A 25,917-nucleotide genomic window follows, 5' to 3' on the forward strand; every position below is an offset into this window, starting at 1 on the left:
GGACAAGAAACAGACTTGATGGACCTGCCTTGATTGTATCTTAAATGCAAATTGAGAAGTAGGAAAGACATGACATAAACGCTCACGTGAGATCACTGCCACGGAGAGAGATTCGACAGGGAAGACGCCTTATGCAAGCAAGGGTTGGAGAAACAAGGGGTAGGGCGAGGGAGATTTAAATGTGTGGCAGGATATGCAGAAGTAGGAGTGGTAGCCAACACAAGGGAAACGTCTCAAACATTCCCCCCTTGTGCGCTGACAGCCACATCATCTTCAGCCTAATGATGGGCACGCAGAGTTGTCTCACTCGGGGATGCTGCCAAACGATGGGTCTTTGACGCTACCGCCAGCATCCCCTAGACCGGCAACAGGTCGGTTGTACGACCAGCCTTCGAACTGTTGCTGCATAGTTTGGGACAAGACAGGCCCGTCTACGTACGAGTCTTGAGGGGCTTCTTGCGTGAATTCTCGATCAAAGTTGGCCGTATCACGGGCGTCCAGCTGCGGTGTTTAAGATCAGTACTAGGCCATAAAAGAACATGAGAGAGTCCTGGGAAGGCACATACCACATTCGGTCGGAAGCTTGGCTCATACTTCCGCTGAAGGAGCTTGCGCCAGTCGATATTGGCGAAGAAATGATGCGATTTGATTTCAGCAGCACCGTTCGCACCCAGACGGCGTTCCGGGTTGCGGTCGAGTAGTCTCGACAGAAGATCCCGAGCGGCCGGGGGAACAATCTGGTCGCTGGGGAACATCAATGGCTCCTGTAAGATCTTCCGGTACATATCGTTGGTATTCTCATCGTAGAAGGGGGGCAAGCCAGTCAACATCTCGAATAGGAGGACACCCAGCGTCCACCAATCGACGGTCTTCGTGTAGCCGTTGCCCAGGAGAAGTTCAGGGGCCAGATATTCGGGAGTACCGCAGAAGGCTATCCGAACGTGTTAGTAGAGGATACTGGGGAGTTTGACTGGCGTATCTTACTGTTTGTGCGGTCCTCATCCTTCATATCCAGCTTGCACAGCCCGAAATCACACAGGGCAATATGTCCGGTGTAATCCAGGAGAATATTCTCCGGCTTCAAGTCGCGATAGATTACCTTGAACCCGTGTAGACACTCGAGCGCACATAGCAGCTCAGCGGTGTAAAATCGAGCCCGATTGACATCGAAACGCTGCTCCCGCTGGAGATGATGGAACAGCTCCCCGCCGTTGACGAAGGCGAGGACCAGGTAGAGCTTCTCTGGGGATTGGAAGGAGAACTTCAGAGGGACGATGAAAGGATTGTTGATTTGGGCAAGAACGGATCTTTCGGCGAGGGTGTGGGTTACTTCGGACCGTGAAATGATGTGAGCCTTACGGATTGTTTTGAGGGCGTAGATCCGGCCGGTATCCTTCTTCATGACCTGCATGACTTTGCCAAAGCTACCCTTGCCCACGACCTTTAGCAAGTCGAAATCTTCCAGCTTGAGACTGCGTTGCTTGTTCTCCACAAACGAAACGCCGATCTTGATCGAACCCGCGCCGAACTGAAGGTCCAGCCATTCGGCGCCCAGCTGGCCAAGATGACGTTCCTGGGCAGCATGCGCCGCAGCCGCCTTCTGATTGTCCTTCTTGCTCAGCTTCGGGTCATCGATATACGGCTGTGCTTCCTCAAATCGGGGGTGGACCTTGACGGCGCCGAGGAAGATATCCTCATTCCGACCGGCACCAGGCCGAGAGGTGGGGTTGCGGAGGTACAATTGGACGTTCAACTCAGTCTTTCGGGAGACATCGAACTTGAAGGCGGTATTGTCCCCGGCCCAAAGAGGGTTTTCAGGAGACCCCGAAACAGCGTCGACGAAGACCTGGTTCTTATCGAAATCGAGAAGGGCATACGGGAGGTACTTGGTGGAATACCGGCCATGGATGGTGGGGGCGGAATTGATACCGCCACTGGTCGACTGTGGACGGCCATGGTGGACAAAGGAGGCGGCTTGGCTGTGCGTGGAGTGGGAGGATGAGGAACTCGGGCGCATCGCATAGTTGTTGTTTTGGAAATGCGAGTTGAAGATATGTTGGTACTGCGGCGAGAGAGCGAAATCTCGACCTTCGTGGAGGGTGACGATCAGGATACCGGGTTTGACGGGGGCCACGGGAGGCGAGACAAGCGATTCCGAAGCAGCTGTCGGACGATATTAGAACGGGTTGTCCGATCGAGATGGGTGCAAAAGGCTGATCACATACCGATGCCATTGGAACTGGTTGTGGAGATACTCGGCGACTGGGAGGTCACCGGAGTTGTCTCTTCACTGGGCTCGGCTTTGATGGTAGAGGTAGACGATGACCGCGCAAAGGTCTGGGTTAAGGGAGCCAGATGGGTTTCCTTCAATTCTGTGGCAGAGGAAGGATGACGGTCAGTGGTTGGGAGATCAAACGGACCCAAGTATGTGTGGCTATTTATAGTTAGGGGAGGGAAAGGGAAGACCAACTGAACATACTTTTGGTGAGTTTCCACGACATGGCGAAAGGGAGGAGAGAAAAACGATAGATGAAGAAGAACAAGGAGAAGAGTCCACGATGAAGAGGTAGAGGGAGCAAAGAATGATCAAAGAGGGTGGTCCAGAAAAGGAGGGATCCAATTCCCAGGAGGTGAACAGGGTCTAAATTGAGGGTTGCAGAACCGCCACAGCCACAGCGGTCAAACACACAAGAGATCGATCGGGAGGGGGGCTAAGACCGAGAGGGAAAGATCACACGCTGGACAGAACAGAACGAACAACCAGGGTGTAGAAACCCGGGTTGTTTTTCAAGGAGGAAAAAGGATGAAACGGAGGAGAAGAGCGAGAGAGTGAATGAGGATGGGGAAGAGAGAGAAGAGGATGAGGAAGAGAGAAGATGAGGTGGAAAGGAACAAACAGGAGGGAAGCGGGAGGGGAATCTCCGACCCCCGTGCTGATTGGCCCAGGAACTTGGTCGCCTGGTGGCCTGGTGGCCTCATAGCCTTGTAGCCTCAGGCAGTATTGCTCTGTCGTGCACGTGCCCGCGTCTCCCTCAATCGGGACGGGCGATTACGGCGACTGCCGAGCCCAGCTGACTAACATAACTCAACTGCGACTTCAGCCCCAACCGCAACTCATCGTCGAGGCGCGACAAACCTTCCCCCGGATCTTGTTCATACTTGACTACTTCTTCTCCATTTCACGTCCGATCCTTTTCGCTGCTTATTTTCCTGTTGCCCCTACCATACTTCTTATACCACCTCCCACACGGCGGCGGACAACACCCCCTTTCGTGTGTAAGCAGCCAATCCCGCGCGCGCGACACTCTCTCCTTCCACCAGTCATCTATACATCTACTCCCTCCTCACTTGAGATAGTAGCCCTCGGAATCTTCTGGAGGGCTAGTTTGTGTGTTCGAAACGGATCAGGGCATAGTGGAGGATGAAAGGGATTCGAGATCGATGGGTGTAATACGCAAGAAGACCGCTTCGCGCGGTACAGAAGCCGGGACAAAATATCATTGCGATATCTGCTCGGTGGATGTGACTTCGACGGTACGGCCTTATTCCTCACCGGAACATTGAACAGCTCTTCTGGGATAGAATTGAGTGTCAATTCCGGACAGATACATGTCTAACAGGTGCTGTCAACAGGTCCGTATCTCCTGTGCCCACCCCGCCTGTCACGAGTACGACCTCTGCGTCCCTTGCTTTGCCGCCGGCGAAAAGTCCAAGAACCATGACCCTTCCACCCATCCATACCAAGTGATCGAACAGAATTCCGTTCCCATCTTCCAGGAAGACTGGGGCGCGGATGAGGAACTCCTTCTTCTCGAGGGGGCCGAAATCTATGGACTTGGTTCGTGGGCCGATATCGCAGACCACATCGGTGGCTACCGGACTAAGGATGAGGTTCGTGACCACTACATCAACACTTATGTTGACAGCCCCAACTTTCCTCTGCCGGCAAGTGCCGATCCCGAGGATACGCGACTATCCGATTCCATCTCGAAGGAGGAGTTCCAGTCCCGTAAGAAGCGACGCATCGAGGAGCGCAAGGAAGCGGCCAAGGCAGCCCCTCCAACAACTCCCAAGCAAAAACCCACGGCCAGTGTGCCGGCCTGTCACGAAGTGCAGGGTTACATGCCTGGTCGGTTGGAGTTTGAGACCGAGTTCCTAAATGATGCGGAAGAGGCGGTGCAGCATATGACATTCGAGCCGGGTGCGGGTGAAACAACGAATGGCGAGCTGGATGCGGAGATGGAGCTGAAGATGACGGTGGTAGACATTTACAACTCCCGCCTCACCGCTCGAATGGAGCGAAAGAAGATCCTCTTCGAGCATAATCTTTTGGAATACCGCAAGAACACAGCGCTGGAGAAGAAGCGTACAAAGGAAGAGCGAGATTTGCTCAACAAGGCGAAGCCATTTGCGCGGATGATGAACCGCGACGATTTCGAGGAGTTCAACAAGGGCCTCGAATACGAACACAACTTACGTTTAGCTATTTCGCAATTGCAGGAGTGGCGGCAGGCGGGAATCGGGGACTTGAAAGGGGGTGAGAAGTACGAGCAAGAGAAACAACAACGCGCCCAGCGTCTCATGCCTCAAGGGTCGTTCGACCGGTTCGCTAGTGCTCGCCCGAAACAGTCACAACAGCCGGAGGGCCCTTCTGCGGCCAGTCAATTGACTACCCCCGAGCTACCACTGCGCTTGCAAAAAGCGTCTGGCGCGAACAAGGCGCCCGAGCCGTCCAGCATGCCTTTGAACGACTTCGACCGCGCTTTTGCCGCCAACGGAGACTCGACACCACAGCCAGCAAAGACCAAATTCGTGATCCAACCATTGAATGGCGTCATTCCTTGGAAACTCGAGAACGATGGTGCCCCTGATCTGCATCTGTTGACGAAAGAGGAGGTGGAAGTCTGCAATGTCCTCCATATACAACCGAAACCGTACCTGGTGATCAAGGAGACCTTGCTCAAGGAAGCTATGAAGCAGGGAGGTAGCTTAAAGAAGAAAGATGCCCGCTCAATCTGCAAGGTAATGCCCCACCCAATCGAGCCAGATATGGATGTGCTGATCTAGCATAGATCGACACTACCAAGACGGGCCGCATCTTTGATTTCATGGTGCACAGTGGCTGGATAAACAAGGCATAAAGAGTCTACAATGTAATGACAAGCTGTGATTACCCTAGGGGGAGGAGTTACTGGCGTTGTGAGCGTTCTGGGAGGATCGATTCGTAGCCTATACCGACTAGTTTAAGTGATTCTGTGGACGACTACTCCGTACAATGGGGTTATACATGTACCATGACATCATCCTGACATGACAATAAGAAGCTAAATTCACAAAAGCTTACCAATATCCCATTTAGAAAGGCCTTGGCTGTTAGTCCCGCTACCTCCTACTTTCCTAAATTCGCCCTCGTACCAAGTACTTCTCCGGAATGTCTACATACTTGCAGCGGAGATACTCAGCCAGATTCTTCCCAAGAACATCATAGGTCGAACTTGAAGACACCCCTCGATCTAGGTGGTCTTTCAAAAGGAAGTGTACAGCTAGAAAGCGTTAGCATATCGCACAGATAAGTCAATGTAAGTTGAGAATCAATAAGCAGTAGCGTAGATAAGGGAAGTGCGCACCGCATATGTTGGGCAGCTCGAATCGGTATATGGGCTTCCCTTCATCGTCCCGCCCAAGTAGCTCGCGAATCTTGTCGACAGTCATGATTGATCGAAGCCAATCCCACTCATCTGCGTGCCGAACAAAAAACCCAACGTTACAGTCCGATCCTTTATCCCCAGACCGAGCATGCACCACATATCCCAGCGGGGCACGGATCGTTGGCCCAAAGACTGCCAGGTCAAATGGGCATTCGGTCTCGTACGACGGTTGCTGATACAAAAATGGAACAGTGTCATGATGGGAACTGATTGAAATCTGCAAATTGCCCTTGTAGGGCACATGACACACATGGCTGATCTCGCTCTGGGGAAGTACAGAAACGAAGTATTCGTAGTACGGTTTGGGGACCGCCTGCCGGGCATCTACGGCAAACGTTGCCCCAGGATAGCTTTGCATGATAACGTCTGTGCATGGGCGAAAGAAGTTGGCCAAGGACAGCGCTTCTTCGTTGCGCGATTGAGCAAAGATCCGCAGGTCAACAGTCGCCGAGTCCTGGTTGGAGGGGTTCGGTGGACAGGAGCCATTGGTGCGGAATTTGAGGGTATGGTATTGAGACTCGTCTAGGAGGTACCGGACTTGCTTCTCCAATAACGCCGCCTTCTCATCAATGTCCAGTCCACAAAGGAAGTAATGCGCCTCTGCCTGGAACCCGCCAGACGCGGTGATTCCAACTTTTGTTGTTGGCGGAGGTTTGATGCTCTTTACGTTGGAGACATGACTGGCAAGTAGTTAGTTTCCGTAGTGCTCAGGGATCATGGCCAGCATACATCCTATTAGGAGATTGTTCTGCGATCATAATTTCGTCTAGAACAGCCACCACGTCTGGGTTGTAATAGAGAGGTCCTTGGATTTCGTAGAGGAGCTGTGCCTTGCAGGTATCAACTGTGACGACGCCATCCTTCCCACCTTGCTTGGTGATGATAAACTCGCCGTTGGAGGAGATTTCCGCAATGGGGAATGCGAGGTCGACGAAAGCCCCCGGAACTGCTTTGAAGCCCGAGAAGTTACCACCTGTTACGTAGGTAGAGCACTCGATAAAATGGCCTGCTACAAAAGCATGTGCGAGTTGATCATAATCATTGCGTTGCCAATTGTGATAATATGCGGCACATGCGATGGTTGGTGAAGCATCTGTAACTCGGCCGCAGAGTACGATGTCAGCTCCCTGCTTGAAGGCTTCCACGATCCCCCAAGCGCCGAGATAGCATTGGGCATAGATCGGGGTAAACTCCCACTCCGACAGACGACGACCTGAAATGAGTGAGAAATAGTCCACATGCATGGCCTAGAACAGACGGGGAGGAGGGGCTTTTACCAGTGGTGAGGTTCGTAAAGTCATGACCTGATTGAATAGCCTTCTGAACGACATCTGTCACCTCGTCCCCACCAACCCAGGCAACCTTTAAGTCAAGACCTTTATTCCGAATCAACTCCACCAGAACATCGTGTAATTTTTCAGTATCGCTGGCACCGGCATTGACGGCCACTCTAATCTTCCGTGAAGCGAGATCTGCTAGTGCAGGTTCAATAGATTCCAGGAAACACATCTCAAACTCAGATGAAAAATCCTTGCTAGTAACCTTTCCGCCCCCACGAGTGGTCATGTTATATTCAGACATCCAGTCCCCGACAATGAATTGAACATTTTCTTCCTTAGCCAATTGGGAGAAGCCATGTCGTCGGTCGGTGACTGAACCCGAGGCGGACGCGATGCGTAGAGGGGTCAACGAAGAGACTGTCATTGTGAGTTGTACTCAATGTGCCTGTATAGCTAATTTGTGAAGATATTCTTTCTTTCTTTCTTTCTTTTTTTTTTTTTTTTCGAGGATGAGCCGACGCTGTTGGCCTCTTATGAAAATCCCTCCAAAAGGCGACTGCAGAAGCATGAAAACTGTATCCGAGGGCCGAAACTGGACAGCGCTGCATGACATAACATAGACCCTCGGATTCATGTTGTCCAGTAAAAGCTACCGGGTGGTTAATTATCCACACTGTCCATTCTGCGGGGTTCAGCACGGGAGTGGATGTTACCATGACTCTATACGCTTGACTCAGGAGAAACGTATGAACTATGGATGGCCACGCACATTGTTAGCCTGCGAGAAGGTATCGACTGTCTACCCTAGGTGGCGCAAAAAGCACCGTACTCTGTCCATGGAGTAGTATTCTAGGATGTGGGGAGCAAAATTTGCATTCAAATTCTGGAGTGCCTTTCTTTGGCTACTAGTATTTGTCTAGCTAATAGTTCATATTGATCAAGACAGTCTTTGGCTCCGTATACGCCAATAGTGCATTCACACCGAGCTCACGTCCAAGGCCACTTTCTTTAGTGCCACCGAATGGACACGAAAAGTGAATCGTACTTATACAGTTGACTCCAACCACTCCCGAGTCAAAAGCAGAACTGAGGCGCAATGCTCTATTTATGTCTTGGGTGAATACACCTGCCATGAGTCCGTACTTGCTGGAGTTTGACCGCTCTAACACCTCAGCTTCAGTTTTGAATTTGTTAACCACCACAACAGGCCCAAAGATCTCTTCTTTGTAGATAAACGCGTCCGGCTTAGGATCGAGAAATATTGCAGGTTCGATATAGTATCCCTATCACTGTGTCAGCAAAAATCTCAGCGTGGGATTTCGGAACAGGTGAAAACGTAAGCCGGCCTCACCCTTGAAGTGAAAGATCTACCACCGGTAACAAGTGTGCCTTGCTGCTCCTTCTCAGCAGATTCTATAATGTTCATGATTCTGTCGTACTGGGCTTTGTCTACAACTGGCCCCAACTCGAACCGGACATCTTCAGGATCCCCTATAACCCGGCGCTTAGCCTCGAATGCTTCCCGATAGGCTTGTAGAAAACGGTCATAGATGCCTTCCTGCACGTAGACTCTAGATGCAGCGAAACATATTTGACCGGAGTTGTTCGTCAGGCCATTTACGCACCTGGAGGCAGAAGTCAGATCTGCTACTAATGAGACTCAAAGATGAGGGCTACTTACCAACGAACTGCGTTCGCAAGATCCGCATCGTCGAAAACTACCGCCGGACTTTTCCCTCCTAGTTCCAGGGTACAACGTTTCAGGTTGCTCTTTGCTGCTAGTATCTGAACCGCTTTTCCGGTGGCCACACTGCCAGTAAAGCTGACCTTTGCGATGCCCATATGACTCGCAAGTAGTGCCCCAGTACTGCCATCGCCAGTCAAGACCTGGAATACACCAGGTGGAAATCCCGCCTCCAGGACTAACTTCCCCAGTTCTGCTGCCATTAAGGGGGTCTTCTCGCTCGGCTTGAGAATGAAGACATTTCCCGCAGCTAAGGCAGGAGCCGCCTTTAAGCCCACTGATGCGAGAGGTCCATTCCAGGGAATAATTCTATTAATCCACGCGGTCAGAAAGAAACAGATGGAATGAGCTTTGAAACTTACCCAGCTACCACCCCCAAGGGCTCGTTCCGTACAATCTTGTAAACTCCGTCGTCCGCAGGGAAAGATTGACCGGCAAACTTATCAATCCAGCCTGCATAGTCTGTTTGTAATCTCAGCACTGCACCTTTCCTATCGTAACTTTTCAGTGAGATAAGACCCCAACTTACACCTGAAACACCCGATTGCAGTCTCAATTTCTGACTTTCCAAAGGGGACGTACGGGGCACCTAGCGTCAGGCGAGTAAGACTAGCAAGGCGTTCCTTATTGTCTTCGAGGACATCGGCAAAACGAAGAAGCAGCCTCTGGCGTTCGGAAGCAATCATTTGGCGCCATTCGGAACCAGGAGCAAAGGCTGCTTGGCCGGCGTGGATAGCCGCATCGACATCATCAGGTCCAGCCACCGGGATTTGGTCACTCACAAGGCCACCAGTGGCAGGATTATAAACGGAGACCCTATATAAAATGGTCAGATTGATGCAATTCACGGTATGCAACAAAGCCTGAAAGTCACACGACCTACTTTTTTTTGTTTTGGCAGTCGACATACTGTAAGTGGGATCGTGAGTGACTGTCTCTGATACCATGAGCTGCACTTGGCTTACTTTATTGTTGATAAAAAGCTGAAGTATATGTGATTCGAGATCCATGTTGATGACGACAGCGACAATGTGCTCAAGTTCAAGGTGATATGGTACGCTTCCTTAAGTGTCCCGATCGCCATGGCGGCTAATGATGTCCAATATGTATTCAAATTAAAACAAGCCAACTGGTAAACATCATGTCAGTGTATGTCATACTTCGATTCAAACGTCCGTCCTCTGATAGTCGCCTCTACTCCATGAGTCATGGCAATGAGCGTCAGTTGTGGGGCAAGGAATGCGGGGAAGCTTGTGGGCGGAAGCAGGGTTTAAACAGACGTCTACACCCTCGTTGCGCTATTGTGTTTTCATATTACCATGAATCATGGCTGATAGTGACATGGATGGAGGGGCTCGGCCGGCAATCTCCACAAGGAGGAAGCCGCGTACAGTCTCCTCGTTGACCGCGCAGCAAATACAGCACAAGCGAGATCTCGACCGAAAGGCACAACGGGCTTTACGTCAACGCGTGAAGTCCCGCATGCAAGATTTGGAAAATGACCTAGCCCGGGCGAAGGCATCAAGTTCTGACCGAGAACGGAGTATGATGGATGAAATCCAGACCCTTCGTGAGGAAAACCGGAAACTGAGGTCCTGCCTGGAGAGTATCGGCCAATTCGCCATGGACGGAGCATCCGTACCCCAAAATCGCTTAGAGCCCGACGAGCCAGAAAGTCCCGACTCAGTGCATACACGTGAGGATGAGTTAAGTTTGGGTAAGCTTCCAACTTCCTTAACGATAGCCTGTGCTGAAATTTCATTAGACCGGACCGAACATTCTGTTTCTCAACCACAGAGAAGAGACGCACAGGATAAAGGAGCCAGCGCCTTGGTGTTTACTAGATACCATGCAGGGAATAGTACTTTTCCGCAACAAAGTCAAAATGTTGGTCATGAGGAATGGGATGGCCACGATACTCCGCAGTATGATGTTATCAATGACCAAGCGCCCGGTATATCAAGGAATGATGGCAACGCTTTAGGCGCAACATCTACTACTTCTACAGTTAGACAAGAGCCACTTTCCCCAGAGTCTGAACCAACTCCAGGAAAGTGTCCAGGCTGCCAGTGTATAATTTTCCCGGGCCATAGAGGTAAGATGGCGCTTTCACACTTACTAGCGATGAAACTAAAGAAACACAGGCCAATATCACGATGGAGCACCGCCGGGATTCCAAGTACCCCTAATGTCACAATCAAATGTCCTCACACCCGCATCTTCGGTGACAGTGGATCCCGGGATCCAATCCCAGTCTACGGGAATCGCGTCTGTATTACCGAAACATCGGACTGCCGTGTGTCCTTTGGACCAAATATTACTTGATTTTATAAGCTCTCGGCGTGCGCTGGCGGCGAAAGGCTTCTCAATGGACTCTGTAGTTGGACCAAACGAGCCATCACTTCAGGCAATCTTGCATCCTGAAAACTCGTCAGCGGTGCACGACACAAGCCGTGTGCTAGCTGAGATACTGACCACATTTTCACAAGTCGCGCTTCCGGAGAAAATAGCATTCATGTTTGTCATGTTTCGTACCACGAAGGTAATAAAATTTGCTGAAATATCCAATTTATGTCCTAACGTATACAGTGGCAAATATCCCCAACGGATGCGAACTATGTTGAAATGCCCCGTTGGCTCCGTCCAACTGCAATGCAAATTGCCATTGCACATCCCGCATGGATTGATAACATTCCCTGGTAAGTTAGCTAGTACTCTCGTTTTTTGAGGCTTCAAGTATCAATAACCATATCCAAGGCCGCGTGTACGAGACATACTTATTGAAAACCCTGAAAAGTACCCATTTGCGGTCTTCTCTGAGCTTTATTCACGCAACGTTACAATAAATTGGCCGTATGGCACTATGGATACTGTATCCATCCAAGGCGATGATGTGTTTCTAAACCCAATTTTTGAAAAACACGTGCGCAAACTAGACAACTGGACAGTCTCAAGCCATTTTAGAGAATACCTACCAGAAATGACCACGGCAATATATGGAGGAGACTAGTGTGTGTCAACGCTGATTCCAATACCATACATATACTTGCCCCTATACGAGAGTTTTATAGGAGTTTATATCTTTATACCTAAGGCTAGTTACAACGGCTCTTGGTCTTTGAGTGCAGAAAATTCTGGGGTGAAGGGGTAATCGGTATATCCAACAGATGATTTGGGAATGTAGAAAGTTGACCGCTGATACGGGTTCAAAGGCAAGTCCTCAGCTAATCGAAAAGGAAGGTCTGGATTCGACAGGAAATGACGCCCAAATGCGATAGCGACGCGATTAGGAGGATCATGCTCCTGTATGGCTTTTTCGGCGGACTCTCGGGTAAATCCACCGGCGAGGATCATTACCGTGTCGGGGCCTAAGGCTTCGAATAGGAACGCACCGTCTTCTACCGCGGCCTCGATAGTGGTAGCACCAGAGATCCGTGGTTGGACAACGTGCACATAAGCCAAACCCAAGCGTCCTAATTCTTGCACTATATGGGTAAATTGTGGTTGCAGGTCCTTCATGCGCATCCCTTGGAACGGACTCCATGGACTAATGCGATATCCAGTTCGCTGAGGCCCAATTTTGGCAGACACAGCTTTTGCAACTTCGACCCCAAACCGCGAACGATTCGGCACGCTTCCTCCCCAACGATCTGAGCGGTTGTTGCATGTGTCCTGTAGGAATTGATCGCACAGATACCCATTGGCCCCGTGTATCTCGACTCCGTCGAAGCCAGCATCAATTGCGTTTTGGGCAGCTCGCGCATAATCGCCAATCCATTCTAGGATTTCCTCGTCTGTAAGAGGTTTTGGCGTCGGTCCTGACGCATCGATTGGGATATCTCCGCTCGACACTACCCCATACCCGTCCTTCGTCAGGACTTGAGGTTTAGCGGCGCGCCCTAGGGCCCATAGCTGACAGTAGATGTAGCTTCCGCGCTCATGGACTGCATCTGTAATCGTCCTCCATTGCGTGATCTGTGCCTCGTTCCATATACCCGGGACATTGTCCATCCCCCCGGCCCTTGGGGTTATGAAGGTGCCTTCACTGATCAAGAGTGTTCCTGGCACAGATGCTCGCTGGGCATAATAATCGCGAGCCATATTGAGAGGTACATGGTCATCGTCAGCTCGGATACGCGTCAGTGGTGCTAGGACAACGCGGTGTTGTAGGTTCACGTCGCCAATGCGTATGGGTGAGGTTAAATGCGGCATTCTTCAGCAGAGGAGATTATCCAATGAATAGGTACCAAGAAAAGCGGACTAATCGCAGTAGCTATTTCACTGAAAAGTTTTGAGATGGATTTCGATCGGTTTTGGACTTTTCTGTTGAGTATTAATTACATACTGCCTCGATATGTCATGACTCAGCAATGCATGAATCATGCATCACCCCCTCTCTCGTGCTTCCTGCCATATACTCTCACCAGCTCCTGTAGGGCACCATGACTCAGGGTGAAGGTGAAAGGAGATGTCAATCCCACATAAGCACTGAAGTATATTTAAGCCCTACAAAGCTACCTGTTATGCCAGGCTTGCCCTGAAGATATATCCATCCCCTTGAAAGAACGCTTTGCTTCCATTAGAGTGAAATTCATCATGAAGGCTGCTCAGTATAACAGGGTACGCCTCATATCTAATGATGAGTATAATACTGTTTGATGAGTTTGCTCACAAAGATGGATTTAGATCTCAAACAAGGTTGAGGTCAACGAAGTCCCAATTCCAGTCCCAGGGGAACATGATCTTCTTATTAAGAATGTGTGCGCGTCGCTTTGTCATTCTGACCTGGTACGTTAATTGGAACGAACTTAATCAACTAATCTAATGGATTATCAGATGCTATTCTGGGGCCATACAGCAGAAAAACCGCCAATGGACAAAGTGACCATTGGTCATGAGAACACTGGAGTAGTTGTTGCGGTGGGCAGCAAGGTGCAGGGCTTTAAAATCGGCGACAAGGTTGGATGTCTAGGGTGCAGTTACGCTTGCTGTGCGTATATATGTATATCATCTATTATCAAATGCTTATCATCCACGTGCAGACGAGTGCGAGGGATGCCGTGTCCATAACCTATTTTGCAAAAAGGGAACTGGCCGGCTCCACGGGTTTACTATTGACGGCCATTTTGCGGAATATTCCTTGGCTGATGCACGGAATTCGATGGTCCTACCGGATGGTATCGATTTGGTAGCAACCGCACCATTGTTTTGCGCTGGTATCACCGGTAAGTAGATAATTGCCACCGGGCTAAAGAGAGATGGCTGACAATCCATCTATCAGCATACCATGCAGTGAAACAATGTAATCTTGAGCCCGGGCAGTGGATTGTAGTCATTGGTTGTGGTGGGCTCGGGCATCTTGGTAAGAATTTCTCCCTCAATTCGAACACCAGTTGTTAATTCAACGAAGCTATACAGTATGCCAGAGCGATGAACCTCCGTGTCATTGCCATTGATATCTCAGAGCCTCAGCTACAGTCTGCTAGGACGCTCGGTGCCCAAATAACATACAACCCACTGGCTGATCCAGGTTACGCTGCTGATCTCATCTCACGTACGGAAGGAGGGGCTCATGCCGCAGCTGTATTCAGTGCATCTAACATGGCCTATGAAAATGCGCCAAATGTGTTGAGGTGAGAAATAATGACACAGAATTCTATAGAAAATTACGTGGCTGATTTTCCTTGGTAGGATTAATGGTCTCATGATGGTAGTTGGCATCCCGAAGGCAAATCTGTCTATCAATGCCCTGGATATCCTTCTTGGCAAATATAGAATCCAGGGTGTCAGCAGTGGTACCCCGCAGAGGATGAGAGAACCTATTGAATTCAGTCATACGCACGGCATCAAACCCCATCTTACTACCTTGAATAACCTGGAAGATATCCACTCAATTATAGAGAAGATGGAGAATGGGAAGGATGCTGGACGATTTGGAATTGTATTTTAGGGTAGCCCTAGTAGGATTATGAATCAACCTACTGAATGACCATGGAACTATACTATGTGTACCACTAAGTAACAAGGCACTTTTTTGTACTTGTTGGTTATTGATAATATATGCACTCAATAGTTTGGTGATCCGTCCTCGTCGCTTTCGATATGTAGAGAACTATCCTAGAAGTGGAGCTTAACCACATAATGACATTGTTTTGGTGTCATATATATTCCTGGACCGTACCACTCCCTGGGATATCAGTGCTCTTTGATAACCGCTCATACTCGTCCAGATTTCTCAGCATATCAGAGCACTCATTATGGACGATCCTGAAAGCATCAGACCCTAACACTAACCGGAACGGAATCTCATCTTGTCCGTTGAAGCTACCCTCATGCTTGACTGCATCTAAAATCAATTCCACTGCTTTCACTGGATCTCCGGGTTGCCTTCCATTGGTACGCTCTTGCCTCAGGTTCAGAGTTTGCACGATGGTGTCGTATTGGGTAATCTGGGCAGGTGGACGTTGCAGCTTTCGCCGCTCATTAGACAAAATACCTGTCCGAAATTGGCCAAGAACTATCAGGAGAGTCTCGATTCCAAACGATTTAATCTCTTTTCGAAGGCTCTCCACAGCACCTTTGATAGTGAGCAGGAAGGTAATAATAAAATAAGAGGCGCTGGCTTGGAAATGACGCACCCTCCAAAGCAAATTTGGATGCGCTGTACGGCCCTCCAGCGGCCACGCCCAGCCATCCTGATATACTGCTCATGAAAATCACCGTTCCGTGACCTTTAGATCGCATATGCGGCAGAAATGCACGAGTCACATTCAATGGCCCGAACACATTAGTGTTAAACTGAGCCAGCAGTTGCTCGTGACTAGAATGCGAGAACGCAATTTATTAGACTTAATAAATCATCTGGGTTTCTTGCCGCACCTAATTTCTTCCCAGACACCGGATTGTACATATCCAGCATTATTCACGACAGTATCCACGCGACCAAATATCTCAAGAGCTTCGGTTGCCTTCTCATTGAGGACATTCTGAGGAGCATTGACGTCTAATTGTAGCCATCGGACATTCTCATGTTGTGCTTCATCTTGCATAGTGCTGATATTCCGTGCAGTAGCAATCACCAAATCACCTCGTGCTACTACAGCCGAAATAAACAGATTCCCAAATCCCGAGGAACACCCTGTGATGAACCAAACCCGCTGTGAGGTGGCATACACTCTTTCAGAAGACATTGCGTGGATATAAATATTCCCGCATAAATAGTTGCGCGTGGAGAATGGGGCAGATGGAGTGATATTTAGCGTCTTAGTCTGCGGCGGGGAAAGAAATGCAGAGGGACCCTCCTCCATATTTATACCTTATTACTGCATTCTAAAGTTTTTGTCATGGTCCTGAGTCATGGCATATGTGAAAGAAATGTCAATTTCGGAGATTGACGCATATTTACTTGACCGTCTTTTGGTATACGTGGAAGACCGATATATATATATTTATATGAGGAACTGAATTAGCCGTTCAACAGCCCGTCCTTCCCACCGATAACCCTAGACGTATCCCCCACCACTAAATTCTCATATCCAACCATGTAATTCATAGGCAATTCCATAAAGCGATGGCAGTCATCGCTGAGAGCTGCAGCGTATTCTTTGCTAGTATAAAATGCCATCCAATCGTCCCATGTTCGGACCCAGAGCTGGGCGCAGCCGTCATAGTCAAGCACATTCTCCCCCAAGCTTTGCGCCCTTGCCTTCATCACCGGAGTCTGATGATGCTATAATAGGTTAGGAGTAAATAAGTATTTTTGGTTCTTAGATTTTTTAAAAGCGAAAGCAAAAGCGAAAGGACACACCTGTACATATCGAAGAATATGGCCTTGGAACGCTTGTGTGGCCACAGCAAGATCTGCATGCACTGTTTGCCAGTGCCCAAAGAAAGTGTCGTATGAGATTCCTGGCCGCTTTCGAAAGAATACAGAGACTTTGATAGCTGGCTGGTAGTTCGGCTCAGCATCGTAGCTGAGTTCGGCATGGGTGAATTGGTGATCAATCTTTTCGAACGTCATAATGGATCCTTTCGCCTGCTTCGTGCTCATATAGAAGTATTTTACTCAGATTGACTATCCTAGACCGCACGATATATTATATGTCCGTGGACTCACTACAACAACAATATAAGCTCTTTCCGTACATAACTCTACTAGGTGCGGGGAAGCAACATGACTCGCCGATTTACTGTCAGTTATGGACAATTCATGGACAGCTCCGAGGTTATGAGATTATACCATGTTTAACTACAATCAATGCATAAACGCAAGGTAGTTGCATGATTAATTAATATTAAATATACCGAGAAATAAAATAACGAACTGATGGAATGTTCATGAAATTGAATAGCCAAATATGGTTGCTAGTTGCTATGACAGTGGCTAATCGGATTCGTCGAAGGAGTCCAAAGCCATGGCTCGGCAAAAAGAGTCTCGTCCATCAACGCATCCGGGTCGTATGTATCCATACTACTTTCAAACGTCTCAAAACCATCGATATCCTGCGCCTCTATATCCAGGATTCTATTCCATGAGCCGCCTTGGACATCACGAGGAACAGACGTGTCTATGCTTACTCGAGCACGCTTCCCTGCAGAATCCCCAGTGTCCACCGGCCCAACACCAGCGGGGCTTCTCTTAGCATTCCTCGTCCGATCCCTTAACAGATCAGATTTGATATTTGTGACAACCTCGAGCGCCCGGAGGGCATTCTTATACGCGTTTCCAATTTCAGATAAAGCCTCACAGCACACCTGCAGGTCTTTCCGCGCCATGTTCCGTGTTGACTCCTCTGGGGAAGCGTACGCATTGTGGACGTGAACTAGTGCGGCCGTGAAGACTAAATGAACTGTATGAATGTTCATTTTACGGAGACCATACTGACGACGTAAAACTCGGACAAGCTTTGCGATAGCTTGTGCAGAACACGTACATGCATCACGACTTTGTGTCACTTCTTCAGCTTTGAGGGAGGACGATGTCTTGAACGACAAAGAGAAAAATGGTCGCTCAATCATGACTAGTATTGCATGGTAATGCATGCTGACAATGATTTAACTTAAGAGTTATAAACAAGCTTGGTAGTATTTACTTACTGCAGTTGTACAAGATGAGGTACGAAATTAGGTGGTGGGCTGTCAAGGTCTATGCGAAGTGATGATGGTAATTCTTTAGCCCATAATTGTACATCCTCTCTTATCCGGCGAGAATGTCGGTACAATGCGTTGGAATTAGAATAATCATTATGGGAACCATTGTACCTAGAATATGAGTTAGCTAATAAGATGGTTGTATCTACGGAGGAAGACATACAAGATGTTTCGAATGACTGATATTTTTGAGCATAGGATTGCCGTTTCTCTTGCGGTTTCGGCACGAATAGAGGGTAGCTCAACATTTGAAGCTTCTTCATGGCCATCATCATATGGCGTCCATGCTCTATTAACCTCGGTCATTATATCAGCAACCGTAGGCAAGCCCACTGTAATATGCTGTTGATCTAGTGATTCAGGACGCCCAACGTAAAAACTCCACATCCTACTAGTATGTCAAAATCGGAGCCTTAGGATATTTTCACGATGCCTAACTTACCGGTCATGAATAAAAGCGCCCCAAAATACAATTTTTCGAAGTCTGACCTCCTCTGGCTCCAGAAATGCCTTCTCAGAAGTCGACAGGGCGCCAAGGTGTAGCCCCAGATCCGTTGATAGCCTCATTGCCATTCCTATCATGAGTTAGAAGGGGTTGCAGAATAATATGATCTACCAACCGCTATAGAGCCAGCCCCGTGCATCTCGAGTTAGCAACGCTTCAACACCACTTAAGATAACTAATGCTTGAACAGTGCATAAAGCGGGAGAATCCAGTTCAACGTCTAACAGGACCTTTGCTCTTTTCGCAAAGAAATCGACCAAACACTCTGGCAGCCCAGGATTTGTTCTCGAAGTAAGGGCCGCTCCAACAGCACACCTTGATCAATTTATTAGTTTATATGGGTTGCGCCCAAAGATAACAGCTGCAGAACTCACATAGCATTAGTCAGAACCTCGGAGTATCTGTGGCTTGGCCGTCCAGTTCGACGATAGAGGGTCCTTTCAGTATAGTATGTGCGTTCGTCCACCACTGGGATATTTGGATTTTCCCAGCAGAAATACAACCGAATTAGGTGTCCCTCTAACATATCGTCCACACAGTGGTTTAAGGACGCCTGGCTTAAAATTTCCTGCTCTTTGCCATGAATGGAAGAGATTGACGTCTCGATCAGAGGATATTGTCCAACATGGGTGATGTGAAGGTTCGATGTTGGACCAAAGAAGCGCAACTGTCCATCTTCTGCCACTTGAAGGGAGCCAAGTCTTTCGCTCAAGAGGTCAATTGATGAACAAACGTCTGTATCTGACCGCGCTGTACCATACGCAGGGTTCATCTGCACCAGGTTGCAAGCCCCACTCGCAGGTAGAGAGGTATCTCCCGAAGGTTCTGTTCTCGGTGTCGGGTAATCTGCGACGCCAAACGTTGGTATCTGGATACCATTGCTTCGGATAAGGGTCTCCAGAGACTGAGTGTATAGTTCAAGCTTCGCAACCCTTTCCCTGGAAGGAACTTTCCTTTTATCTATTTCACGGGGCATGGTGCATTTTTGTTGATGAAGTTTACAGTTAGCACATTGCGGTCTAGCACCATCACATTTCGCTTTTCTCTGGCGACAACCCAAACACGCGCGGCTAATGTGTTTAGCCATGCGTGGAGACCTCCTATCTGGTTCGGTTGCGTTCGTCATGGAGGATACAGACTGGAGCATTTTCGTTAATTTGGCTGAAATTTGTATATTATTCTTTGTTTCTGCTGTTGTGTATGAAGGATCACTTGTGTCCTTCGGCATCAGAAAGATATGCGGGGACCCCACACACGCGGGGAAGGGGTAAGCTCAAGGTCTGACTCGCATCATGGGTGTCATGACACCGTAGTAAACGCCACTGATCATCGTTCGCCCCACCCTGTAACTTGCCGAGGAATAAATAATATCTTTTGGACAATATATAGTTGCCGAGGGCAATGTCGTATATGATTGTACTCGGTCGTATTTCAGTCGCCATTTTTAGGTGGACGAAAATATAGCTCAAGTGACCAGAAAATTTCATTCCTTGTGCAGAGAACTATGGCTTTGACACGGAAATTGGTAGAGTCATGTATCCCAGCGTATGCGTGCCCCAAAGGCACCAAAATGCACATATTGAACCTGGGAACCCTCAATGTCGATGAAGGATGGTAAATTTTTGCACCAATTTCCCTTTAGACGCAGTAGACTAACCTGATGTCTGTCAGGTTGCTGAACGGCGCAAATGGCGGCTCGTCCAGTAACCCAAACCCTCCCAACAAACGACGTGACTTAATGATCATCGCGGGGCTGGTTGAGCACCCTGAGATGGGATTGATTCTATTTGAAACCGGGTGTACGGAGAATATTCAAACTGTACGGCAGTGTAGAAGTATTCTGCCTTACCAGTATTGGCGTTCTAACTAACAATCTCTTCTCAAAGCACTGGAGCCAGAACGCCGCTGACCTTTTTCCTCGCACCTGCTACGAAGAGCAACACCATCTACCGGAGGCAGTCCGCAGAGCCGGATACAATATCAAAGACATAAAAGTGGTTGTTATTGGACATCTGCATCTCGATCATGCAGGTGGTCTCGAACATTTTCGTGACACAGGAGTTCCGATATTTGTCCATGAGGAGGAGTTCAAGCACGCCTGCTGGGCGGCTGCAACGCAGTCTGATGGTGGCCTCTATTTGTAAGAATCCACATCTAAGGGTATGATTTCTATCACAACAATACTAATGATATCCAGGGCTGACTACTTACGCATCGATGGGTCACTCAACTGGCAGACTTTCATTGACTCGCAGCTGGATCTGTGCACTGGAGTAACGTTATATCACTGTCCAGGACATACACCAGGACTATGTATTATGCAGATAAATCTCATTCATGATGGGACATTCATCTGGACCACCGACCAGTATCACATCCGCGAAAATTATGAGTTTAATCAGGCGCATGGTTGGCTGATCAGAGATTATAAGAGCTGGATTGACAGCGGGAATTTTATTCGAAGGCTGCAGCGTCTGTTCTCGGCAAGATTGATCTTTGGTCATGATTATGATACTGCTGATTTGCTCATTAGAGGAAAAGGATGTTATGAATAAACTATTGGGAAACTAAATAAAAAACAAAATAAATAAAAATAAAAGAGGAAAATGGTAAAGACGAAAAAGAGGGGAGAGAGCACGAGGCACCTCCTAGATTGAAGCAAATATCCCCTCACAATATCCGTTTCACACCATTCATCTAAACACTCTCGACCCACTCGACTCGATCTTCGAGCTTTTGTTGCTCACCAGCCGACGATGAATCTGTAGCATTGGGAACCTCATGGGGCTGATTCTCTGCCTTTTTCACGAATATGGAATCGATTTCTTCCAGCGTTTTGCCATTTGTCTACAGGTTGTGAGCACACAATATAGCCAATATCCGGGCGTGTGCGACGTACCTCCGGTAGGAAGAAATACACAAAAGGGATGCTGAGAGCCAACATCAAACAAAACAGGAGATAAAACTTCCATCCAGTGTTCGCAATTGCTGGTGGGCTCATCTGAGCAATTACCTGTCGAATAAACCGATGAGTGAGTTTAGCCTGCCACTGCCCCCAGAGTACCTGCAAGTTGGCCGGGTTATGTACTCACAAACGTCCATAGCCACTCAGAAAAGCAACCAACGGCAGCTCCAATATGACGAATGTTTAAGGGAGTGATTTCCGGGGCATAAAGCCAGGGTACACTGTTCCAAGACATCCCGAAAGACACTTCATAGACAAAGAGCATGGCAAGAGCTAATCTGGCAGACGCTGGGGTATCGAGTGCAATGCCGATAGTAAAGAGAACCATTGTGACACACAACACAGTTGAGCCTAGCATGAGCACTTTTCGGCGACCTAGCCTGTCAATCAGAAAGATAGGCGGAAAAGTGCCTACCCAAAAGGCAATCTGGATGAATCCAGCAACAAGGCTACTCATATCTTTGGACAAACCAACACTCTCCTCCAGGACAATTGTAACTACGTGAATAGTTAGTGTCTCTCCCATTGGAGTCTTCCCCGTATTCGAAGGAAGAAGTATCGGACCGTTGTTGATCCCTAAAAGCCTTACCATAGAAGGCAATGACATTGATGCCAGTGAACTGCTGGAAGAATTGGATAAGGAAACACAACAATATTCGGCGTGGGTTTTTCATTTGTGTTGTGTCATAAAACAAACTGCGTATTGTGAACCTTGACTGATGTTGCTCGACGGAAATTGCTTGTTCAATTTCAGCGACGATTGATATGACGGTAGGGTCATTAGTGGAGCAGTCCATAAGGCGACTAAGAACGTCAATAGACTTTTCTTTTTGACCATGCGCATACAGCCATCTGTTATTGGTAGTCAGCTTAGATAATGCCCATAAGAACTGGATTTTGCTTTCTATTTGTACCTCGGAGACTCCGGGAGGAACGGCATGCTAAATACGGTGAACAAGGCAAAAAAGTCTTGAAATGCTAGGGGGAATCTCCAAACCACCTATACCGGAGAGATGAGTTTCGACCTTTTTGTATCAACTATTGAATGGGAAGGGTGCGACACTCACTTCTCCCGTATAATTGTGAATCATTCCATAATCAAGCCAGTAAGCCAGCACTGTTCCTAACTGTCTCGAATTAACCACGTTCCCAACATGTTACTTCGATTTCGTGCTTACTATCACCATGCTCATCTGGATTGCCAGTGACCGTCCGCGTACAGTACTGCGGGATGTTTCCGACATATATACCGGCACAGTCGAGGTATTCATTCCTGTAATATGGCGTCAGTGAACACCATTCTTTAAAGGATTGTATGTGGAACACACCATTTCCAACACCTGAAATTATTCTCCCAGCGATAAGCTGGCCTGAGCCATATGTACTGGCCTGGATAATGCCGCCGATTATCATAATAATACAACCCCCAATAATGGTCCGTTTGCGTCCCATATGGTTACCCCATACTGCTGAAATCACGCAGCCACCGAGACATCCAATGTTAAAAAGCGCAACTATGGTTCCAAGATAACCAGAGCTGGGATTTCCGATAGCAGATAAAAAGCTAGGCTGTGATACCAGCCCTCCGAGGACCCCCTGGTCATATCCAAAGAGAAGATACGCACTGCTAGCGCTTGTTGCAATGGCAACATGCAGCATGCGGCCTCTTATATCGAACATGGCAGATGCACTGTCTTTGATTAGTTGATCTGTTGGCGTCGAATGTTTGCAGTTTTATACGAGGACAAAAAAAAAATTGCCGCATTATACGTAAGCATTATTTTAGTCTGTAGATGGTAATTGATACCCTATGGGGATCCTCATCAGATCTCTTGGCTACGATCCATATATTTAGGGATTCAAAACCCGAGGATTAGTAGGGCCGATGACTTATTGAGCATGAGTCATGGCGGATGAATACGTAAGGTGTACGGACTGAGCCTCGAATCAAATCAGTCACGCTCCTTTCTCCTCCATTTTTTCTCTTTCTCCCTTCTTCTGTCTTGTTCTGTTCTCTTCTTCCTCTGGTTAAATTCGGTCTTCTAGTACGCGATATCTAAACTGTCAGTTTGAATTTTACCATTCTGCTACCAAAAAGCGCCTTGAATTAGACTCCAAGTGGTACAGCGTAGGTGTATTTCACTGCTGTGGCTGGTTGATAGGCATAAGCATATCCCGTACAAGTTACGACGGTACTATATTCATAGAAACAAATCCAGCACCTGTGTATCTAGGTAGACGGATACTGTAACATACTATAACATATATGTCGTTTAAGATGTGTGAGGATGATAGACTACTATCTATATGGAGAAAGACGACACGCAAGAAGGTAACAGAATTATAGATGAATCAGGTACGAACAGACCCGACTACTCAACCTCGAACAAAAAAAATCTGTTGAATCTCATTGTCTAATTATTCCAAATATGCTTCTCCTCATCAACATCAAATGAACCCGACATTTCCAGAAGATACTCTAATATAAACAATACGGAGTGGTTTACTGCTCTTGTTTGTCTTTCTGCACATAGCCTAACTCACGTTTAGTGTCTGGGCAATTCTTCGGTTGGACGACACTGGATCCAATGTTCCCTCGTTCAAAAAGAATATCAATCTCTTCCAAGGTTTTCCCAGTGGTTTCGGGACAGAGGAAATAGACGAAGGGAACCGCAAGAGCGCATGATAACAGGCACCAAAACCACATCTTCCAGCCTTCTGTTCGCAGGCCGATACCTCCTGCGAACACAGTAATGAAGCAAAACAGCCATTCTCCAAATGCGCCTGCTGCACCACCTACATGCCGGAGCCGCAAGGGGGCGATCTAGAAACTAATTGATTAGGCAAAACAGATGAGAACGAAGGAAGAAATGGTATACTTCTGGACCATATAACCAACATACTCCAATCCACCCATAACCGAACAAGAAATTGTAGACGAAAAGTGAAGCAACGGCAGTCCATTGAGTGGCTAGTGAGGGCTTTGGAGCTCCGATCATTGCAACAAAAATCGTCATGCAGACAGTGAGCCCGGTCGCTGACCAAATCAGGACCTTTCGCCGTCCAAACCTCTCTATTGTAGATGGGAGCAGCAATGCTCCTAGGGCGAATGTTGTGTTCATAATAGCTGCCAGAAGTTGCGAAACGAATGGTGATAGTCCAATTTGTCCAAATATAGATGTGCTATAGTAGACAGAAAGATTGATTCCTTTGTACTTGTGAGTGTGCCTAAGATCGTTGAGTTTAGGTAGGCGAATCACTGACCCATCATCTGCTGGATAGACAGAATTAGAAATGCAATGCGGATACGTCTACCCACACGGAGCTTGCTGCGATCCCAGAAAAGATCTGAGATGGCCAGCCCTTTCGACTCTTCAGATTCAAACTGGATAGCAGTCATGATTGATTGCCGCATGTCTTGTACAGCCCGATCGGATATAGGCAAATCGTGAAGTCGCGCTAGGATATCATCACCTTCTTCGTAGCGTCCGCGAGCGTAATACCACCGAGGGGTATCAGGCAAGAGAAACATAAGAAGGGCAGATGTAACTGCAAAAGCTGTTTGGAAGGCTACCGGAAAGCGCTAGGTACTATTAGTGAGTGCCTGCAACAATGGACGACAGCTTGGCATTACCCAAGACAGCTGACTCTCTAAGCGTGTGAAGCCAAAGTCAACCCAATATGCTAGTGCACAACCTGCTACAAGAAAAAAGCATTGGATAGCAATCTCTGGCCCTCGTTCTATGGTTGTGATGCTCATTTCGGCCTAGGGTACGTCAGCTCGTTGAGCGCGTTAAGTAACTGAACTCATGAGAACTTACCATATACGTCGGAACAGCACAAGATATGAGCTGCTATATGTTAGCCAAAAATCGACTATAATACAAACTGTGATCAAGGCGAGATATTACTCCGATTCCAAATCCCTACAAGCAACTGCATTAGTGCTGTTGGTAGCTATTACGAGGGCCACCATACACATATAACTCGCCCGGTGATGATTTGAGCAACAGACCAAGAGGAAGCTTGTAGACACCCTCCTATAACCACTAAAATATCACCAAGAAGAATACACCCCCGTCGGCCCAGAGGCATTCCGAGTACGGATGTTGCTAGCGAACAGACTGTTGCGGCTAAAGTGTAGGCCGAAGCGATCATTGGGATGATATATGGGCCAGTCGGGTTCTATATAATGTATCTCGTCAGAATGTGCCCTAATATTATACCATAGGGAATACTAACTCCTAAGGCACCCCGAAATTGACGCGTTTCTTGAACACCACCAAGGACACCTGCATCATAGCTGACCATGGTTGGTCCCGGAAATACGCTTTCTATATTTCGCAGCGAGACTTACCCATACAAAAAGAATGCCTAAATGATCGAAAACAAGACGGTCATTATGTGGACAACTTTCGCAGCATAATCCACTTACCAGAGAACAGCAGACACTCATTAAACGATAGAGCATACGTCCTTTCACAAGGGTTATACCGAGCATGATGGTATCTGGGATAAATCACTACAACGAAAATATTATGACCAAATACTTGCTAAAAGAAATA

General features: G+C 48.0%; 11 protein-coding genes across 11 annotated transcripts; 3 read left to right on the plus strand and 8 right to left on the minus strand.

Moving 5' to 3' along the window:
• Positions 1-187: 187 nt before the first annotated feature.
• Positions 188-2,616, minus strand: BDV59DRAFT_50427 (serine/threonine-protein kinase). Its single transcript, XM_073696523.1, has 5 exons — positions 2,480-2,616; positions 2,226-2,372; positions 985-2,163; positions 567-931; positions 188-501 (listed from the first exon to the last, which is right to left on the minus strand). Exons 1-5 carry the CDS (start codon positions 2,499-2,501, stop codon positions 304-306), a joined length of 1,911 nt encoding a protein of 636 aa, XP_073552592.1. The 5' UTR covers positions 2,502-2,616; the 3' UTR covers positions 188-303.
• Positions 2,617-3,108: 492 nt separating this feature from the next.
• adaB (chromatin-binding transcription regulator ADA2) lies at positions 3,109-5,325 on the plus strand. Its single transcript, XM_073688119.1, has 3 exons — positions 3,109-3,534; positions 3,634-5,022; positions 5,073-5,325. The coding sequence occupies exons 1-3, from the start codon at positions 3,442-3,444 to the stop codon at positions 5,139-5,141; spliced, it is 1,551 nt and encodes a 516-aa protein (XP_073552593.1). The 5' UTR covers positions 3,109-3,441; the 3' UTR covers positions 5,142-5,325.
• Positions 5,326-5,370: 45 nt separating this feature from the next.
• On the minus strand, positions 5,371-7,465 carry BDV59DRAFT_208464 (acyclic terpene utilization AtuA family protein). The gene is made up of 4 exons (XM_073695211.1): positions 6,986-7,465; positions 6,438-6,921; positions 5,628-6,388; positions 5,371-5,543 (listed from the first exon to the last, which is right to left on the minus strand). Exons 1-4 carry the CDS (start codon positions 7,410-7,412, stop codon positions 5,398-5,400), a joined length of 1,818 nt encoding a protein of 605 aa, XP_073552594.1. The 5' UTR covers positions 7,413-7,465; the 3' UTR covers positions 5,371-5,397.
• A 443-nt stretch (positions 7,466-7,908) lies between these two features.
• BDV59DRAFT_208466 (aldehyde dehydrogenase domain-containing protein) lies at positions 7,909-9,742 on the minus strand (the record flags this gene model as incomplete). The annotated part of the gene is made up of 7 exons (XM_073695212.1): positions 7,909-8,271; positions 8,340-8,613; positions 8,670-9,041; positions 9,095-9,194; positions 9,262-9,548; positions 9,616-9,641; positions 9,698-9,742. The coding sequence occupies 7 exons, from the start codon at positions 9,740-9,742 to the stop codon at positions 7,909-7,911; spliced, it is 1,467 nt and encodes a 488-aa protein (XP_073552595.1).
• A 2,089-nt stretch (positions 9,743-11,831) lies between these two features.
• Positions 11,832-12,944, minus strand: BDV59DRAFT_208467 (alkene reductase; the record flags this gene model as incomplete). Its single annotated transcript, XM_073695213.1, has 1 exon — positions 11,832-12,944. One exon carries the CDS (start codon positions 12,942-12,944, stop codon positions 11,832-11,834), a length of 1,113 nt encoding a protein of 370 aa, XP_073552596.1.
• Positions 12,945-13,328: 384 nt separating this feature from the next.
• Positions 13,329-14,682, plus strand: BDV59DRAFT_198100 (zinc-dependent alcohol dehydrogenase; the record flags this gene model as incomplete). The annotated part of the gene is made up of 7 exons (XM_073693084.1): positions 13,329-13,352; positions 13,419-13,520; positions 13,569-13,722; positions 13,775-13,957; positions 14,014-14,094; positions 14,143-14,365; positions 14,424-14,682. The coding sequence occupies 7 exons, from the start codon at positions 13,329-13,331 to the stop codon at positions 14,680-14,682; spliced, it is 1,026 nt and encodes a 341-aa protein (XP_073552597.1).
• A 1,515-nt stretch (positions 14,683-16,197) lies between these two features.
• On the minus strand, positions 16,198-16,752 carry BDV59DRAFT_198101 (EthD domain-containing protein; the record flags this gene model as incomplete). The annotated part of the gene is made up of 2 exons (XM_073693085.1): positions 16,198-16,461; positions 16,540-16,752. 2 exons carry the CDS (start codon positions 16,750-16,752, stop codon positions 16,198-16,200), a joined length of 477 nt encoding a protein of 158 aa, XP_073552598.1.
• A 344-nt stretch (positions 16,753-17,096) lies between these two features.
• On the minus strand, positions 17,097-17,507 carry BDV59DRAFT_198102 (uncharacterized protein; the record flags this gene model as incomplete). Its single annotated transcript, XM_073693086.1, has 1 exon — positions 17,097-17,507. The coding sequence occupies one exon, from the start codon at positions 17,505-17,507 to the stop codon at positions 17,097-17,099; it is 411 nt and encodes a 136-aa protein (XP_073552599.1).
• Positions 17,508-19,957: 2,450 nt separating this feature from the next.
• BDV59DRAFT_198103 (uncharacterized protein) lies at positions 19,958-20,531 on the plus strand (the record flags this gene model as incomplete). Its single annotated transcript, XM_073693087.1, has 3 exons — positions 19,958-20,001; positions 20,059-20,206; positions 20,274-20,531. The coding sequence occupies 3 exons, from the start codon at positions 19,958-19,960 to the stop codon at positions 20,529-20,531; spliced, it is 450 nt and encodes a 149-aa protein (XP_073552600.1).
• A 553-nt stretch (positions 20,532-21,084) lies between these two features.
• Positions 21,085-23,088, minus strand: BDV59DRAFT_208468 (sugar porter family MFS transporter; the record flags this gene model as incomplete). Its single annotated transcript, XM_073695214.1, has 8 exons — positions 22,681-23,088; positions 22,531-22,625; positions 22,420-22,479; positions 22,267-22,352; positions 21,942-22,204; positions 21,480-21,850; positions 21,287-21,400; positions 21,085-21,234 (listed from the first exon to the last, which is right to left on the minus strand). Exons 1-8 carry the CDS (start codon positions 23,030-23,032, stop codon positions 21,085-21,087), a joined length of 1,491 nt encoding a protein of 496 aa, XP_073552601.1. The 5' UTR covers positions 23,033-23,088.
• A 494-nt stretch (positions 23,089-23,582) lies between these two features.
• BDV59DRAFT_190647 (general substrate transporter) lies at positions 23,583-25,663 on the minus strand (the record flags this gene model as incomplete). The annotated part of the gene is made up of 8 exons (XM_073691776.1): positions 23,583-23,597; positions 23,931-24,176; positions 24,232-24,560; positions 24,617-24,935; positions 24,987-25,118; positions 25,264-25,278; positions 25,331-25,537; positions 25,595-25,663. 8 exons carry the CDS (start codon positions 25,661-25,663, stop codon positions 23,583-23,585), a joined length of 1,332 nt encoding a protein of 443 aa, XP_073552602.1.
• Between the last annotated feature and the right edge of the window lie 254 nt (positions 25,664-25,917).

This window comes from Aspergillus ambiguus (genome assembly GCF_047715705.1).
Source record: "Aspergillus ambiguus strain CBS 117.58 unplaced genomic scaffold BDV59scaffold_2, whole genome shotgun sequence".
Classification (NCBI taxonomy): domain Eukaryota; kingdom Fungi; phylum Ascomycota; class Eurotiomycetes; order Eurotiales; family Aspergillaceae; genus Aspergillus; species Aspergillus ambiguus.